The sequence below is a fragment of the Anolis sagrei genome, chromosome 1, assembly GCF_037176765.1.
Source record: "Anolis sagrei isolate rAnoSag1 chromosome 1, rAnoSag1.mat, whole genome shotgun sequence".
Lineage (NCBI taxonomy): Eukaryota > Metazoa > Chordata > Lepidosauria > Squamata > Dactyloidae > Anolis > Anolis sagrei.
Genome location: NC_090021.1, coordinates 5,424,741 through 5,444,228, shown reverse-complemented (window position 1 = coordinate 5,444,228; position 19,488 = coordinate 5,424,741). Strand labels below are relative to the sequence as shown.

The window sequence follows — 19,488 nt, the reverse complement described above, 5'->3', positions numbered from 1 at the left end:
ATGTAGGGAATCAAGGTGGCCAGTAATAATCTGGCAAAATGCCGCAGGTTCTGTCCTAAGGGAAGCATTGATTTCTCTTTGGCCTATTCTCTTTTCCCCTTCTATTTATTGTCTGCCAACCACTCTGATGTTGGGTTGTTGTAGGTTTTTCCGGGCTATATGGCCATGTTCTGGAGGCAATTTTTCTCCTGACATTTTTCACTCTGATTTTTTTCCCTACTCTAATGCTGACCTCTGCTGGCCATTCACAGTGTGGAAAAAAAACCCTCAAGAAATAGCCATTTGCATTCCTTGCATCTAACGTTCACTTGCAACCCTATGGAGAAAAGATATTAGCTAACACTCTATAGCAGAGCACCTGATGAGCCAACCTGGACACTATATTATTTGAGAACACAGAAAGGCTGGACCACGCTCCAACCACCACGTCAGGCGACACAGAGAAGCCATTGAAATCCACAAGAAGCATGTGGACAATGTCAACAGAAAGGAGGAAACCATGAAAATGAACAAAATCTGGCTACCAGTATTAAAAAAAATATCTAAAATTGGCACAGTAAATAAAGAGCAAGACTCAAAAAACAGGGGAATTCCTGGTAAGAATCTATCAGGGCCAACTCATCCAGTCCGCTGTGTCGGACTGGATGAGGGCGAACAAATTGAGATTGAATCCAGACAAGACAGAGGTACTCCTGGTCAGTCGAAAGGCCAAACAGGGCATAGGGTTACAGCCAGTGTTGGACGGGGTTACACTCCCCCTGAAGACGCAGGTTCGCAGCTTGGGTGTTATCCTGGATTCATCGCTGAGCCTGGATCTCCAGGTTTCGGCGGTGACCAGGGGAGCATTTGCACAATTAAAACTTGTGCGCCAGCTGCGCCCGTACCTTGGGAAGTCTGACTTGGCTACGGTGGTCCACGCTCTGGTTACATCCCATATAGACTACTGCAACGCACTCTACGTGGGGTTGCCTTTGAAGACGGCCCGGAAGCTTCAAATGGTCCAGCGTGCGGCAGCCAGGTTGCTAACAGGAGCTGGGCTCAGGGAGCATTCAACTCCCCTGTTGAATCAGCTCCACTGACTGCCCGTCTGCTACTGGGCTGAATTCGAAGTGTTGGCTTTAGCCTATAAAGCCCTAAACGGTTCTGGCCCAGTCTATCTACCTGAACGCATCTCTCCCTACGAACCCCCCAGGAACCTAAGATCATCTGGGGAGGCCCTGCTCTCGATCCCGCCTGCTTCACAGGCACGTCTGGCAGGGGCGAGAGACAGGGCCTTCTCTGTGGTGGCCCCCCCGGCTGTGGAACTCCCTCCCCAGGGATATTAGATCAGCCCCCTCCCACCTGACTTTCCGAAAAAGAGTAAAAACTTGGCTCTTCGAGCAAGCATTCGGAACCCCGGAGTAAACAGACAAACTAGAGTTGGAAATTGACCCAGGAACGGCCAAGACAATGTAAATGGATCAAGATTTGAACAGAGGACAGAGTTTCTTTTTTTAATTGTTATTATGCACTGTTGTTTATGTTTAATTGCACTTAATGTTTTTGCTTTATCAATGTATGTATTTTGTTTCGGCATCGAATTGTGCTGACTGTGTATACCGCCCTGAGTCGCCTTCGAGCTGAAATGGGCGGGATAGAAATAATGTAAATAAATAAATAAATAAACTAACACCTCCCAACAATGGATGCCCCCAGGCAGCAACCAGCTAGGCTTTGAAGCTGTAAGGCCATTCAATGCCAATCAAGGTGGCTAATGAGAACATTCACACTTGCCTCCAGCAGACAAAAGTTCTTTCTCCCACCCTGGACATTATTCCACAGACATATAAACCTCACTTGCCTAGTTTCCAACAGACTTCACAACCTCTGAGGATGCCTGCCATAGATGTGGGTGAAACGTCAGGAGAGCATGCTTCTGGAATATAGCCAGGCAACATGGCATGCAACCCTGCATTTATTTTATTTGATTATCATTGCATTTATTTATAACTGTTACGTCCTATTCAGGGAAGAAAAGTCAATTATAAATCAAATATACCCAGCCACGAAGTCACGAAGAGTCGGAAACGACTGAACGAATGAACAACATACCCTGCCAGTTTAAATCATGAATTTTAAACTTGAATCTTGTTGTTTTAGTTTGTGTTCTGTATCATTTTAATGTGTATTTTGTAGAAATCCTGTTATAATGTGTGTATTTTATACAATGTTTTTAGATGATTGTGTGTTTTCAACAAGATTGTAACGCATTCCAAGCCACAAGGTGGGGGGGGGGGGGGGTGTTAAGAAATATTATTATTATTATTATTATTATTATTATTATTATTAAACTGAAGGAGATGGTTATAGGGTTGTGAGTCCTGCAGAAAAAAAACTATGCTAATGGAGTTCCAGGAAATATATCTATTTGCCCAAAAGTATGTGAAAGAAAGAAAAAAACCTTCTAAAAACTGCAGATGAATATAGAACCCAATGAAAATATTTACAGTCAGCCCTCTCCATTTGCAGGATTGACTTTTGCAGATTTAATCATGTGCAGATTTGATTAATATGGTGCTTGCATGAAGGTCAAGGTCCTCCAACACATCTCTACATAGTGTTGTTGTTATTTACCTGGCTTTTTCTCTCCAAACAAAGAGATGCAACAAAACTGATGCAATACAAGTTTTGAAAACTCCAAAGCACACAAACACTAAAACAGAATTAAATATTAATAGGATTTTTAAAGTCTGTTAAAAAATCCAAAAACTTATTAGATAAATGGTCCCTTGGTCTATAAAATTGCAGGGTTTTAGTCACGGGTTTTCCAATTTTTTGTGCATTCCAAAACCCGGCAAACATGGAGGGCTGACTGTACTTGCATGTCTGGGAAAAGGTTGTGAGACAGACTGATGAGAGGACAGAATGGCTATTCTCCTGGGTTCTAATTTCTCCGCTCCACCCATAACACCATTAATGATAGGAAAGAAGGTCAAGCAGAAATGAGTCCCCGGAATGCCCCATGTTACCAGTGGTCTTGATGACGGCCTCCTGGAACATGCGTTCCTCGTGCTCCTTGATGATTTTGGGGGCCCCCGAGACCATGATGCAGTCGTAGCTTCCCGTCAAGGCGTAGTCAATGCTCAGGCGTAGCTGGCGCAGGAGCGTGTTGAAGACCTCAAGGACCGTCGGCCCTAAAAGAGGGAAGGGACATAGAATCAGAGAATCAGAGAGTTGGACGAGACCTCATGGGTCATCCAGTCCAACCTCTGCCAAGAAGCAAGAAAATCGCATTCAAAGCACCCCCAACAGACGGCCATCCAGCCTCTGTTTCAAAGCCTCCAAAGAAGGAGCCTCCACCACACTCTGGGGCAGAGAGTTCCACTGCTGAACGGCTCTCACAGTCAGGAAGTTCTTCCTCATGTTCAGATGGAATCTCCTTTCTTGTCGTTTGAGGCCACTGTTCCGCGTCCTAGTCTCCAGGTACTCTTATTCTGTATCTTGGCTGTTACCTCGGGATTAGAATTCAGGATCTTAACCTTGTTCCTGCAATCCTGTTTTGGACTCTGCTATTCCTATAACTCTGTCTTGGATCTTCACTTATGGACTTGGGATTTTAGTTTGACCTCTGAAACTCTGACTGCGGTTTGTACTCTTGAATTCTGGAACGTAAATCTAAGGCCCCTTCCACACAGCTATATAAAATCCACATTAAACTGGATTATATGCCAGTGTGGACTCAGATAACCCAGTTCAAAACAGATACTGTGGATTATCTGCCGTGATATTCTGGGTTACATGGCTGTGTGGAAGGGCCCTCCGTGAACTCTTGGATTACAACCTCAACTACTGTTTGTTCTTACTGCTGGACAGGTTTTGTTGTACTCTCAGGGCCCTTCCACACAGACCTATATCCCAGAATATCAAGGTAGAAAACCAACAATATCTGCATTGAACTGGGTTATCTGAGTTATGGAGCCCCCAGTGGCACAGTGGGTTAAACCCCTGTGCCTGCAGGACTGAAGACCGACAGGTCGCAGGTTCGAATCCAGGGAGAGTGTGGATGAGCTCCCTCTATCAGCTCCAGCTCCTCATGCAGCAACATGAGGAGACTAGGACGCAATGGAACAATGGCTTCAAACTACAAGAGAGGAGATTCCATCTGAACATGAGGAAGAACTTCCTGACTGTGAGAGAGCCGTTCAGCAGTGGAACTCTCTGCTCCGGAGTGTGGTGGAGGCTCCTTCTTTGGAAGCTTTTAAACAGAGGCTGGATGGCCATCTGTCAGGGGTGATTTGAATGCAATATTCCTGCTTCTTGGCAGAATGGGGTTGGACTGGATCGCCTATGAGGTCTCTTCCAACTCTTTGATTCTATGATTCTATGAGAGAAGCCTCCCACAAGGATGGTAAAAACATCAAAACATCTGAGCCTCCCCTGGGCAACGTCCTTGCAGACGGCCAATTCTCTCACACCAGAAGCGACGCAGTTTCTCAAGTCTCTCCTGACAGGACAAAGAAAGATCTGAGTCCACACTCAGATAATATGGGATTTTCTGCCTTGATATTCTGGGATACAGGGCTGTGTGGAAGGGCCCTCAGACTCTTGATTTGAGTTACTCCAACTGTGTACTGCCATTCTGTTAGCAGGCTTTGGGAAGACTCAAGGCTTTAATCTGGCACATCTTGTATTTGCGAGTCCTGGCACATGACATTTCTGCAGCCAGGTGCAGCACGTCTTTCAGTTCCACCACCAAAGAGGCATGGCTTTACACATCTTTAGACTGAGTAATGGAGACTCCTTGGCCCTTTTCAGCCATCTGGGTCCTTTATCACCTCCTCCCCCAGCCATTGTATCCTATATCAGGGGAGCAGGGAATCTACCCCATGTTTTAACCCTGGCTTTAAAGGGGTTCTCCAAGGTGCTGAAATCCATCTCCACAACATCCAGCACCTTGGAGAGCTCCTTTGAAGGGATCCAAAGCCTGGAGCTGATTGCTGCCCCACTGTTATGGAGCTCAATGAACTTTACCCTCTTGCATTTCCTACCAACTGATCCAGAAGCTGCGATGATGGCCGCTTCAGACAGGACTTCCACGATCCCGGCCCGGACTGTTGCAGCACTTTTGCTGTTGGCGTCTAAGTGGCTCAGCAACTGCTGGATCACCAGGTGGGAGTGTTGGGGCTGGAAGGAAAAGACCGAGAAAACAGCAGAAACGTTATTTTTTTAAAGAAAAAGCGGGGATCCAAGATGGTTGAGTTGTCATAAAATAAGAACTTTAGGTTAGCTGTACCTTTAAGAATTAAAGGTTCAGCTGTATCTGTTTTAGTGAGCCTAACACGCTCCATCTTGACCATAGTTGAAATCTCACCCACAGCCTATATTGTTTGACAAGCTCTCTCATTTGCATTTTGCTAGAAATAATACTAATACTAATACTAATAATAATAATAATTTATTTCTTACCCACCTCTCCTCGTGGCTCAAACATTGCAAAAATTGTCGAAGGCTTTCATGGCTGGAATCACTAGGTTCTTGTGGGTTTTTTCGGGCTATATGGCCATGTTCTAGAGGCATTTCTCCTGACGTTTCGCCTGCATCTATGGCAAGCATCCTCAGAGGTGTGAGGATGCTTGCCATAGATGCAGGCGAAACGTCAGGAGAAATGCCTCTAGAACATGGCTCTATAGCCCGAAAAAACCCACAAGAACCTATTGCAAAAATTCTATGAACATGCATATTAAAATATAGTTCTATAGAGTAACATATTTACATGTATTTCTCTACAATTCATATTAAATGCACAGGACAGAGGTCAAACACAGGACACGAGTTTAAAATTCATGCTTAAAACTAGCTGGAAATGCTAGCAATAATGCCTATATCCAGTGCTAGAACCTAAGAACATCCTCTTAAACAACAGACAAGTCTGTGCTGTTCCCATTGACCTCACATAGGGATTACCTTGAATGAATGAGAGTTTACTTACGTGCACTTTGCGTAACTTTGAATTTCTATCAAATGCTGATACTTCAGACCTACCCAACACCATGTGCTTGACTCTGCCCAAGTATGACTAAGCATAGCTTTTTTACACAGAGTACAGAAAATAAACAAGATGAACTTGAACTCTTAAACACAATGATATAATATAATAAGGGTCACTGAAACCTGGTGGGATGAGTCTCATGAGTGGAATATAGTAATAGAGGGGTATAATCTAGTTGGGAGAAATAGACCAAACAGAAAATGAGGATTAACATTGTATATCTAGGGCAGCATTTCTCAACATGGAGGTTGGGACCCCTGGGGGGTTGCAAGGTGGTTTCAGGGCAGTCACCAAAGATAATCACAAAACATATATTTCTAATGGTCTTAGGAACTTTTTTTGGCAGAGAAGGATGAAGATTTATTTATTTATTTACATTATTTCTATCCCACCCATATCAGCCCGAAGGCGACTCAGCTTGTCCTTCTCTTCCTTTTTGGAAGATGGTAAATCCTCCACCAAAAGCCCTCCTCCGCTGTGATTGGATGGGCCCTCAGCCAAGAGGAGCACTGCTCCTGAAACTCTAAGTTGGGAACAGAAAGCAGGTGTGGTTGGCGCATGGCAGCATGGTGTGCAGGTACGAGTGAGGGAGAGCGTGCGAGGCTGGAGGAAGGTTTGCACCAGTGAATCCCTTCAAGGCATTTGGGTTCTGTGTGGGAAGTTTGGCCCAATTATATTGTTGCTGGGATTCAGAATGTTATTTGATTGTAGGTGAACTATAAATCCCAGCAACAACAACTCCCAAATGTCAATGTCTATTTTTGCCCAAACTCCACTAGTGTCCACATTTGGACATATTCAGTATTTGTGCCAAGTTTGGTCCAGATCTATCATTGTTTGAGTCCACAGTGCTCTCTGCATTCAGGTGAACTACAATTCCAAAACTCAATATCAATGCCCACCAAACCCAGTATTTTCTGTTGGTCATGGGAGCTCTGTGTGCCAAGTTTGGCCCAATTTTATCGTTGGTGGAGTTCAGAATTCTCTTTGATTGTAGGGTGAACTATAAATTCCAGCAACTACAACTCCCAAATGACAAAATCAACCCACCCACCCCCCAACCCCATTAGCATTCAAATTTGGGTGTATCCGGTATTTGTGCCAAATTTGGTCCAGTGAATGAAAATACATCTGGCATAGCAGATATTTACATGACGATTCATAACAGTAGCAAAAATAATTTTATGTTTGGGGGTCACCACAACATGAGGAACTGTATTAAGGGGTCACGGCATTAGGAAGGTTGAGGAACACTGATCTAGGGTGTTTAGATCTGTGAGGAGATCCAGGTATTAATCCTGGGAGCCAGATGGAGAGTATCTGGGTAAAAATATAGCAGGGATGTCATTGTGGGGGTCTACAAGGGAGGAAGCTCTTTCTCACCTGAATGGAGTACATGATGATCTTGAAGCAACGGATGGCAAAGATCTTTGGCTCCCAAAGGGTGTGGTTGTCCAGGTGGCTGGAGCAAAAGAAGAGGAAGAAAGGGACTTTGCAGGTATAATCAGTTTTCTATACCCATAAAGAGCTACACTTCCCAGAATCCCCCATAACTGTGCATGTGCCAAAATCCGCAGGCAATCACATCCCACTAGAATAAATTGCAAGTCTGTACAGTAAAAACCCTTATCCTTGTGATTTTCATTGTCCATGAAAATATCATGCAGTCCCTTTCCTTACACAATGTAACACATTTTTAGTTCCTGGGTTATAAATGGCATTTCCTAATTGATTGTATCATAATGTTGCACTCCAGGCCAGGAAGCCCTCTGACTTTGAACACCACACAGCTGAATGAAATGCAAGCAGTTTGTTGAAGATAATTCAAAGCAGTAGCAGAAAAAAAGCAATCCACAAAAACAGGTAAATCCAATTAGGCAGAAAAGCAAGATAGGAAGAACAAATCCAGGAAATAGTCCATCAGAGTTCATGACAACAAATACTGGAACTTCCAAGGCAAAACCCCCAAACTTGAGCATGAATCAAACAAGGCACTTCAACACAGAAATAAAAAAAGCACTTTATACAAGAATCTATCCAAAGCAAGGCTTCCAGAGACCTGAGACGACATCTTGACTCAATTCCAACATTGCTTCGTCTGACTACAGATTCTGCACTTGGCACTTTTATCCCCTAGTCTACTCTATATCCCAAGCGGCAAGGAAAGGATTTTGTCTCAGCCTTGAATCTGTTATCAGTCTCTTCTGTAATCTGGCAGAGTGCCTGAGAGCCTGGTTTATCTGTATTTGCTGACTGAAAGCATTTCTTCTATCTACTGGCTCATTATTTTCTGCAGCTGGCCCAGGTGCTGAGCTTTTCTCAGGTTCAGAGCCTTGGGAATTCTCTGGTAGCAATTCAGGCCCAGGGAACAGACCATCATCCCCAAACCCTTCAGGAACATTCTCATCAGAAAAGTCACTTTGAACAGGAATCCCCCTGTCATTCTCTGCACCTAGAGGAACCTCATCAATAGACACATGAACCTCATTGTCACGCCCAACATCCAGACTACCCTGATCATTAGACACAATCACAGGCTGGACTCCCAACACATAAAAACATGGAAGAGGTTTATTAAGCTGCAAAAACTTGGTTTCTGGAGGATGGACACCCTGCAGCACATTTTGCTCTAGTTTTTCAATGAATATCTCATCACTGAGTCTCAACCATAGAATCAAAGAGTTGGAAGAGACCTCACGGGTCATCCAGTCCAACCCCATTCTGCCAAGAAGCAGGAATATTGCATTCAAATCACCCCTGACAGATGGCCATCCAGCCTCTGTTTAAAAGCTTCCAAAGAAGGAGCCTCCACCACACTCCGGGGCAGAGAGTTCCACTGCTGAACAGCTCTCATAGTCAGGAAGTTCTTCCTCATGTTCAGATAGAATCTCCTCTCTTGTAGTTTGAAGCCATTGTTCTGCGTCCTAGTCTCCAAGGAAGCAGAAAACAAGCTTGCTCCCTCCTCCCTGTGGCTTCCTCTCACATATTTATACATGGCTATCATGTCTCCTCTCAGCCTTCTCTTCTTCAGGCTAAACATGCCCAGCTCTTTAAGCCGCTCTTCATAGGGCTTGTTCTCCAGACCCTTGATCATTTTAGTCGCCCTCCTCTGGACACATTCCAGCTTGTCAATATCTCTCTTGAATTGTGGTGCCTAGAATTGGACACAATATTCCAGGTGTGGTCTAACCAAAGCGGAATAGAGGGGCAGCATTACTTCCCTAGATCTAGACACTAGGCTCCTATTGATGCAGGCCAAAATCCCATTGGCTTTTTTTGCCGCCACATCACATTGTTGGCTCATGTTTAACTTGTTGTCTATGAGGACTCCAAGATCTAGTTTGTGGCAGCCACAAAAACGACGTTTCTGATGTATAACAACTACTTTGAAAGTAAGCACCACACATTTAAACAGGAACAACACTTTCAAACCAGAACCAGGATTATTTTCAAATTGTATTGCATAGTGGGTTGTTGTAGGTTTTTCGGGCTATATGGCCATGTTCTAGAAGCATTCTCTCCTGACGTTTCGCCTGCATCTATGGCAAGCATCCTCAGAGACCTCACAACCTCTGAGGATGCTTGCCATAGATGCAGGTGAAACGTCAGGAGAGAATGCTTCTAGAACATGGCCATATAGCCCGAAAAACCTACAACAACCCAGTGATTCCAGCCATAAGAGCCTTTGACAATGTATTGCCTAGTGTTAGAAAGTTTCACTTTCTATGGTTTAGTTACCAGAAATATATGTGCTGGCATGTGTCTAGAGAAGGCAAACCAACATGGTCAAAGCTCTGGAAACTATTAATCTTTCTGAGGTTGTTTTAGGAAGCTGGGGATATTTAGTTTGGAGAAAAGAAGGCCGAGAGGAGAAAAAAAGGGGACACGAGAGTCATGTTGATATATTCAAAAGGATGGCCCATTGGGCTTGTTTTTGGCTGGTCCAGAGCCATGAATCCAAATTGCAGGAAAAGAGATTCCATCTAAACATTAGGAAGAAAGTCCTGATAGCAAAAGGTGTCCAATATGTTGCCTGGGATTCCAGTGTTGTTTCCTTCCCTGGAGGTTTTTAAGCAGAGGCTGGATGTCCATCTGTCGGGAGGGCTTGGATTGTGTCTCCTTGCCTGGCTAAAGGTGGCTGGACTGGATGACCTTTCGGGTTCCCTTCCAGGTCTATTGGAATAAAGACTGCTTGTGAGACTGGTGGAGTCTCCTCCTTCTTTGGAAACCCTTAAACGCAGGTTGGATTGGTACCTTTCAGAACTATGTATTTCTGGTCTAGATGACCTTTGGGTTCCCTCTCAACTTTACAGTTCTGCAAATACTAATAGCAGGATCATTGAATCATAGAGTTGGAAGAGACCTGGTGGGCCATCCAGTCCAACCCCCTGGCAAGAAGCAGGAAAATCGCATTCAAAGCACCCCCAAAAGATGGCCATCCAGCCTCTATTTAAAAGCCTCCAAATTAGGAGCCTCCATCATACTCTGGGGCAGAGAGTTCCACTGCTGAACAGTCTGTGGGTTCAGGAGGAAATCCCAAGCTTTTTTCCAGTTGGGTCAGGAAAACATTGTAAGGTACTAAGTATGCAAGGAAAACAGGGGACTTACATGAGGACTGGCTTGATGGCATTTTTGATGTTTCCGTAAGCAGCCCGTCCGAGGAGTTCCCTCAAGCATCGCTCCGCCAGCTCTGCCGGGACCTCCTTCTCCTTCTCAGTGGTTTGCAATGGAGATGGAGAACGGCTGAAGGAAGCGGAGAGGAAAAAGGGAAAGGAGGGGATATCACATTTCACATCCACAGCCCAAAGGCTGGGCTGTAGAACAGCTGGTTAATCACCACTGCCAACTGGAAGGTGACAGGTTTGAAGCCCAAGTTGGATTGAGCACCTGACTGTTAAGCCTAGCTTACTGTCCACCTAAGCAATTAGAAAAAAGCTGAGCTGTGAGTAGAGAAATTAGGGACCGCTTAGAGTGTGGAGGTATTTTATGACACCATAAAAATGCCAGCGGTCAAAGAGCAAGGAGGAAATAAAACATCAACTTGCGTAATCCAATAATCACAGAATAATACATGAGTTTGAATCCATAGTAAAATCCCCAAGTCTTGACCAGGACATGGCTTGAAGCAAGAAACAAGCCATGCTTGATCTGAGAATTGCTCTATCTGCTACATTGCTTGATCTGAGAATTGAAAGTTATTCTTTCCCTAATTAAGGACTGCAATGCATGAAAGCATTCCTTCAGCCTGGAGTGGTCTCTCTCGGTCTCACTTTGCCATATCCTTCCCCCGAAGAAATCTTGATTCTCTAACCTCCCTTCCTCCCTTCTCTGCCTGTCAGCTTGTAAAACAGTTTCGTTTTCACACAGAGAATCACCCAAATCTCCCTCTGCTCTCCCAATCGAGGAATCACCATCCTGTTCTAACATCCCCTCTGTCTGAGCATCTCCTGAAACATCAGGCCCTGCAAGCCCTGCACCCCCAAACCCCTCATCATTATCATCCTCAGCTGGCTGAACTACACCAAACCCTTCATCCTCATCCTCAGCTCCAGGACAGGAAAAGCCCTCTGGCTTTAAACACCACACCACTGGATGGAAAACAATCCTTTTACTGCAGATAATTAAAAAGCAGTAAAGTAAAAAAAAAACACTTTAAAGAAATAGGTAAATCCAATTAGGTAGGAAGATAAGCAGGAGCAAAGTAGTCCAGGGTAATAGTCTAGCAAAGACCATAAAAACAAAGTCAAAACTAAGTTCTTGTGGGTTTTTCCGGGCTATATGGCCATGTTCTAGAGGCATTTCTCCTGATGTTTCGCCTGCATCTATGGCAAGCATCCTCAGAGGTAGTGAGGTCTGTTTGGTAACTGGGAAAAGGGTTTATATATCTGTAGAATGACCAGGGTGAGACAAAGGACTTTTGTAAGTTGGGCTAGGTGTGAATATTTCAACTGACCACCTTGATTAGCATACAATGGGCTGACTGTGCCTGGAGCAAACTCTTCTTGAAAGGTAATTAGGTGTCCCTGCCTGTTTCCTCTCTGCTGTTATTGCTGTTGGGAAGTCAAAACTTCCCAAATAAAATGCAAGAAATCAGGAAACATGAATCCAAGGCATGAACATAAAACATAGAATCCAAGAATCAAAACCATGAAACAAAGGCATGTAAAACATGAATTTTCCACGCAAAGTTTCCATGAAACAAGTACGAGATCTTGACTTGATTCCAAATGATGCTTCATCTTACATATCCTGTACTTGGGACTTTTATCTCCCCATTAGCTTTGTCTCTAGCACTCAGAAATTGGTTTGGCTTTAGCTGAGAATTTCTTATCTTTTTCTCTCAGAGCCTGGCAGAACACCGAAGCCACTGTTCAGCTCTCCCTGTTTTGACTGATCTCCTCGCGTCTATCTATTTGCTAATTAACTTCTGCAGCTGGGCCAAGTGCTGAGCTGTTTTCATGTTCCCTATCATGGGAACTCTCTGATAACAATTCAGAGAGCACACCATCATCCCCACACCCCTCAGGGACATTCTCACGGGAAACTACACTTTGAACAGGGATCTCCTGGTCATTCTCTGCATCAGTATCAGTGACCAAACCATTGCCATCTTTAAACTCATTGATATCACTTCCCACATCCAAAGCACCCTGATCTTGAAACACAATCACAGGCTGAGCTCCAACACTGGCTGAGCTACAACAGAAGGGCGGAATATAAATACTGTAAACAAATAAACTGTCATTGTTGGGGTTCAGCCTGAGTTTGAACTTGAACCTGATTCTCTGTTTGTTCCTCCTGATGCTAATGAAAGTATATTTACTGATGCTACTGGAAATGTACCTTCTGATGCCAATGCTCCTGAAATTAGTGAGGAAGAAACTGCTGTAGGTTTGGAAAATGCCAATGTTCCTGAAATTAGTGAGGAAGGAACTTCTGTAGATTTGGAAAATGAAAGTACCAGTGTTAATGAGAATGTTTCAGAGGGAGACCTTGAACTTTCCCTCCCTTCTGCACCTGTTAACTGTAATGACAACAGAAGGGGCCAAATTTGGGAAGACAGAAGTAAAACACTCAGTTTGCGTCGATCCTCCCGAATTCAAGAATTAAAAACATTGGCTTCAAAAAAGAAGGGCGGTTCACGGAACCAATTCTTGAGTTTTAATTGTGTGACGATGTGTAAGTTTTATTCCTTTGGTTATGTGTAGTTTGGACAATGGTTTAGGGATGGTAAGTATGGGAGGTTATGTTTTGTGGGAGTGGCTTGGTGTTAGCTGAGTTGCCATAGCAACAGGGGCGAAGCCAACCGCCTCTTCAGGAGGCAGCTGTGTTTTAAAAGTCCAGTCAGTGGCCGGAGAGCTGCTGAAAAAGACACTGAATCTTTTGGTGGAGATTCAGGGAATGTGTCTGTAGCCAGTGTGCTATAGGGAAAAAACTGAATCTCTTAGAGATTCAGGGAATCAATTGGTGACCAAAGTGGTTGCAGAGAAGGACCCGGTACAGGGGGTTGTTGATTCTGAATTAAGAATCAAGGTTTGGCTGGGTTTAAGCCTGTTGTGCCAGCTGTGAAACCTTATGAAGTGTTTGCCTGAGTTTACTCATGAAACCTTTCCAATGTAACCATCAAGATTTATGCCTCTTTTGAAGAACAGTTATACATTGTTATACTCCTGTTAAAATAAACTTGTTACTTTTTCTTCAAGCCTTGCCTGATACACTTTCTTCTAAGTTGAACAGCCTGCAATAATAAAGTCAGCCAGAAACAGTCCCTTTATAAAATAGTTCCTAGGCTGATATTGATTGTTGCCCGGCTTCCCTCATAGATAAGGTGGCAGTGGGTGCTTTACCACGCGCACCTTCACAATTGGTGGTATTCGGTGGCATTAAAACGGTCATCGTTACAATTGGTGGCAGCAGTTTTAATAACGACTCCCTCACAATTGGTGGCAAGCGGTGGGATACGTTTAACATCTAATTTAGTGCCTAAGATCGCCTAAAGAAAAATCCTGAGGTAAAAGTTGGAGCCAAAGATGGCGGCTAAAAAGCAAGGCAAAGTAACAAAGGAGGTTGAGGCTTATCAAGAAGAGATAAGCTTATCAGACTCAGACCAAACTCCTATGTCTGAGTTACAGTATAAATATCAGATAGAGTTAAGAAAATTGGAAATTGAGGCACAGGACAGGGCAAGACAGGCAGAAATGGAAGCCCAAAAGAGACAGACAGAAATGGAGTTTGAGGAGAGGGAAAGAGTCAGGCAGGCTGAATTACGGAAAATGGAATTAGAAATTGAAAAACAACGTTTAACTCTCCCTCAGACACAAGTGAATATACAGGAGAGACCAGAGGAGATCCCTATGGATCATATTTTGAGAAAATTCCCAAGATACAATAAAGAAGACAATATCGAAAAGTTCTTAATTTCCTTCGAACGATGTTGTAGAGACTTCAATGTAGCTGAGGAAAAATGGATGGCATATTTAAGGCCACAGATTTGTGGTAAACTTCTGGAGATTTATAGCGACATGGCAGAGACAGAACATAAAGATTACTCTAATTTTAAACGAGAAGTTCAACAGAAATTGCAGCTGACACCTGAATTTTATAGGATGAAGTTCAGGATGATCAAAAAAGAAAAATATGAGAGTTATTCTCAATTAGCTTCCAAACAAGCACAATACTTTGAGAGCTGGATCAAAGGCGCTGAGGTAAATGACTTCCAGCAGCTCAAAAACTTAATTCAAAAGGAACAGTTTTATCAACAGGTCCCCCTTGATTATAAATGGATTATACAGGATAGAAACCCTGAAACTTCAGCACAAGCAGCTATCATGGTGGACCAGTTGATTACTTTAAAGGAAGGATTTAAAGTAGAAGAAGGAGTCAAAAAGGAAACAAGACAATCCCAACCGCCATTTAAAAAAACCCCTCACAGTCAGCCAGGGAGAGGCTTTTCAGGAGAAAACACCGCCTGGAGGATGGCAGGCGCCATACAGCCTAACAGTGCTGAGGGAAATAAGGGCTGTTTCCATTGCGGAAAATTAGGACATTTTAAGTCCCAATGTAATCTCCTGAGAAAAGAGAAGTCCACCTTCTTCATTAGAGAAAGAAATACCCCTGGAAAAGAAATGGAACCCAGTGCTAAGAAGGATTGCACTGAGGTGGTTCAAAAGGGGGAACAGATTGAAAAACAGTGTTTGTTTGTGGTACTAAACACCGTCCCAAATGACTATTTGGAACCCATTGAAATAGATGGAAACCTGTTACATGGATGGAGAGATACGGGTTCCGAAGTCTGTGTAATTCATTCAAAGATGGTACCTGAGAAGTATCAAAATCCTACTTCTCAGATTAATTTAAAAGGTTTAGGACCAGCGATTACTTCAAACGTGGTCTCTTTACCTATAAAATATGGCAATTGGACAGGCATGTGGGATTTTGCCATGAGTTCAGAGATCCCTTACTCATGCTTGATTGGAAATGACCTGGTCAGAAGAATTAAAAAAATATCAGAGTCACCTAAAGAGGGAAAAGACCTGACTGTGGAACAGACTGGAGTACAAAACACTTCATGTTTACCCATCTGTCAACCTATGGGACAGAAACCCGAAGTAAGCTCTATTGTAACTGAGTTGGTTCAAGGGACGAAAGGAGAAAATGAAATTTCTAAAGAACAAAAGGCTGATGACACACTCCAGACCTTGTTTGATACAACTCAAACCGAAAAGACAGAGTTAACCTCAGAGAAACCAAACCGATTTGTAATCAAAAATGAAGTTCTATACAGGGAAGTTTTAGACCACAAGTTTCCAGCTGTTTCTTACACCCAAATCGTGGTACCTCAGAAGTATCGTGGGCACCTCATGCAGATGGCACATGCCAGCCCACAAGGAGGTCACATGGGAATTAGGCGCACTACCCAGCGCATTGCAAAAAACTTCTTTTGGCCCGGCATGTACCAACAAATTAAGGACTTTTGTCAATCTTGTGACACTTGCCAGAGGATCAGTTCCGGCCAAGATAAAACAAAAGCTCAATTGATCCCCATGCCAATTATCGGCGAACCTTTCTTTAGAGTTGGTATTGACATTGTGGGCCCTCTACCAAAGCCAAGTCGGAGAGGCAGCAGATATGTCTTAACGATGATGGACTATGCCACTCGTTACCCGGAAGCTGTGGCATTGTCTAATATAGAAACTACCACAGTGGCAAATGCTCTACTGTCCATATGGGGAAGGACAGGGTATCCGAAGGAATTAATATCTGATTTGGGGACTCAATTTACCTCAAGACTAATGGAGAAGTTACTGGAGATATGTGGTATTAAACATTTAACATCCACTGCGTACCATCCACAAACCAATGGGCTTGTAGAAAATTTTAACAAGACCTTGGTGAGAATGATTAAGGCATACAGTCAACAACATCCAAATGACTGGGATGTAAAATTACAGCAACTTCTTTTTGCCTATAGAGAGATCCCCCAAGAAAGCACTGGATACAGTCCGTTTGAGCTACTATATGGCAGGCGTGTACGAGGCCCACTTGATCTGGTGAGAGAGTTTTGGGAGGCGTATCCGGAGCGGGAGCCTGTTCCAGTAACCAGATACCTCCAGGATCTTCAGTCCACGTTGGAGACGGCAAGGAACATCGCCAAAGACAATATTGCAGCAGCCCAGCAGAAACAGAAGTCAAGATATGATCTGTCATCACGATGCAGAAATTTCAACATAGGAGATGAAGTCCTTTATCTCACTCCGGCAAAGTCCAATAAACTTCAATTAGACTGGACCGGTCCATGGAAGGTGATCAAGAAACACAGTAGTGTCAACTACTTGATCTTTGATGAACAGACTGCTAGTGAAAGACTGGTGCATGTTAATATGTTGAAACCCTATGTAAATAAGATTGCTAATGTATATATGGTTATAACTGGTGAAGAGACAGGGACATTTTCTTTCTGGGAAGGAAATAGGAAAGCTTATGGTAATATTGACCAGGTAAAAATAGATGAAGAATTATCCCAGGAACAACGAACACAGATTAAAAAGTTACTTAAGAAGTATAATCAATTGTTCTCAGATCTTCCAGGAAGGGTAACAGGAGTTCACCATCGAATCCTTACCGGTGACTCCCCCCCTATAGCTTCATCTCCATATAGAGTCACGGGGAAGCTAACCAAATGTATTGAAAGAGAGATAAAAGAAATGCTAGAAATGGGTGTTATCGTTCCATCTAATAGCCCATGGGTATCACCTATTGTACTAGTCCAGAAACCAGACAACACCATACGGTTCTGTGTGGATTATAGGCTCCTAAACAAGGTCACACAACCTGATAACTATCCAATGCCCCGGTTAGATGACTTATTGGAGAGGATAGGGAGAGCCATTTATATTAGTAGCCTAGACTTAACAAAAGGATTTTGGCAAGTACCTATGGCTCCCCAAGACCAAGAGAAGACTGCCTTTAGAACTCATGAAGGGTTATATGAGTTCACCACTTTACCCTTTGGTTTAAGGAATAGTCCAGCCACATTCCAACGGTTAGTGGATAGTGTACTTAGGGGAATGGGAGACTTTTGCGTTGCATATATGGACGATATTGGAATCTTTAGTACCACATGGGAAGACCATTTAAAACACGTTGAGCAAGTATTGCATCGGTTACAGGAGGCAGGTTTAACAATCAAGGCCCCTAAGTGCCACATGGGTAACCGCACCACCAAATACTTAGGACATATTGTGGGTTGTGGTATCATTGGGCCAGAACCTACCAAGGTTGAAGCCATACATCAGTGGCCAATACCCAAGACAAAGAAACAAGTAAGATCATTTCTTGGGTTGGCAGGATATTATCGGAAATTTATCCCATCCTTTAGTACTTTAGCGGTGCCTTTGACAAATCTTACACGAAAGAGTTGCCCTAATCAAGTACTTTGGACTGCAGAATGTCAAAGGTCAATGGACCAGATAAAACAGGCCATAACCTCACAATCTGTATTAAGAGCCCCAGACTTTGATAAACCCTTTACTTTAACATGTGATGCATCCGAAACTGGGTTGGGGGCGGTATTAAGCCAATTAGATCAAGAAGGAGAGAGTCATCCTATTCTATTTTTAAGTAAAAAGCTATTGCCCAGAGAATATAGTTTGTCTACTATTGAGAAGGAATGTCTAGCTATAATATGGTCCATACAAAAATTGCGGCCCTATTTATGGGGAAGAAGGTTTACCCTTCAAACGGATCATGCCCCATTAAAATGGCTGGATAACACCAAAAGCACCAACAACAAACTTTTACGGTGGAGTTTATCATTGCAAGATTATACCTTTGATATAGAGCATGTAAAAGGTAGAACCAATGTTGTTGCGGACTCACTTTCCAGGATGCCTTAACCAGTGTTATTAGATAACTGATCAAAATATGGTTTGTATATAGTTATATGATGTTGGTATTATCCAAATTATTTTTGACCATTCTAGTTGGTAGAAAAGTCAAAAATAATCCCTATGGGTTGGGAGGTGTGACGATGTGTAAGTTTTATTCCTTTGGTTATGTGTAGTTTGGACAATGGTTTAGGGATGGTAAGTATGGGAGGTTATGTTTTGTGGGAGTGGCTTGGTGTTAGCTGAGTTGCCATAGCAACAGGGGCGGAGCCAACCGCCTCTTCAGGAGGCAGCTGTGTTTTAAAAGTCCAGTCAGTGGCCGGAGAGCTGCTGAAAAAGACACTGAATCTTTTGGTGGAGATTCAGGGAATGTGTCTGTAGCCAGTGTGCTATAGGGAAAAAACTGAATCTCTTAGAGATTCAGGGAATCAATTGGTGACCAAAGTGGTTGCAGAGAAGGACCCGGTACAGGGGGTTGTTGATTCTGAATTAAGAATCAAGGTTTGGCTGGGTTTAAGCCTGTTGTGCCAGCTGTGAAACCTTATGAAGTGTTTGCCTGAGTTTACTCATGAAACCTTTCCAATGTAACCATCAAGATTTATGCCTCTTTTGAAGAACAGTTATACATTGTTATACTCCTGTTAAAATAAACTTGTTACTTTTTCTTCAAGCCTTGCCTGATACAGTTTCTTCTAAGTTGAACAGCCTGCAATAATAAAGTCAGCCAGAAACAGTCCCTTTATAAAATAGTTCCTAGGCTGATATTGATTGTTGCCCGGCTTCCCTCATAGATAAGGTGGCAGTGGGTGCTTTACCACGCGCACCTTCACAATTGGTGGTATTCGGTGGCATTAAAACGGTCATCGTTACAATTGGTGGCAGCAGTTTTAATAACGACTCCCTCACAAATTGCAATACGCCAGGCTGATTGCCTCAGTTCAGGCATCGTTTCAGAATTGATGAAAACCTTGGCAGTTCTCCCGGTCCCCTGGCCATAGTATGGAAAGATTTCTAGGATATCAAGTACGGTTAGTGGATTGCTAACAGATTCCAGTATTTCTCAGAGAGGCTTTT

General features: G+C 43.4%; 1 protein-coding gene across 4 annotated transcripts in view; it reads right to left on the bottom strand.

The window, feature by feature from the left end:
- Positions 1-19,488, bottom strand: part of EFR3B (EFR3 homolog B) — a 148,939-nt gene that overhangs the window by 28,113 nt on the left and 101,338 nt on the right. For all 4 annotated transcript variants that reach the window (XM_060754713.2, XM_060754712.2, XM_060754714.2 and 1 more), the window contains exons 7-10: positions 10,637-10,771; positions 7,412-7,490; positions 5,028-5,163; positions 3,009-3,173 (exon numbers count right to left, since the gene is read on the bottom strand). In XM_060754713.2, coding sequence (XP_060610696.2) covers positions 3,009-3,173; positions 5,028-5,163; positions 7,412-7,490; positions 10,637-10,771 — 515 coding nt within the window. The remainder of the gene's footprint in view (positions 1-3,008; positions 3,174-5,027; positions 5,164-7,411; positions 7,491-10,636; positions 10,772-19,488) is intronic.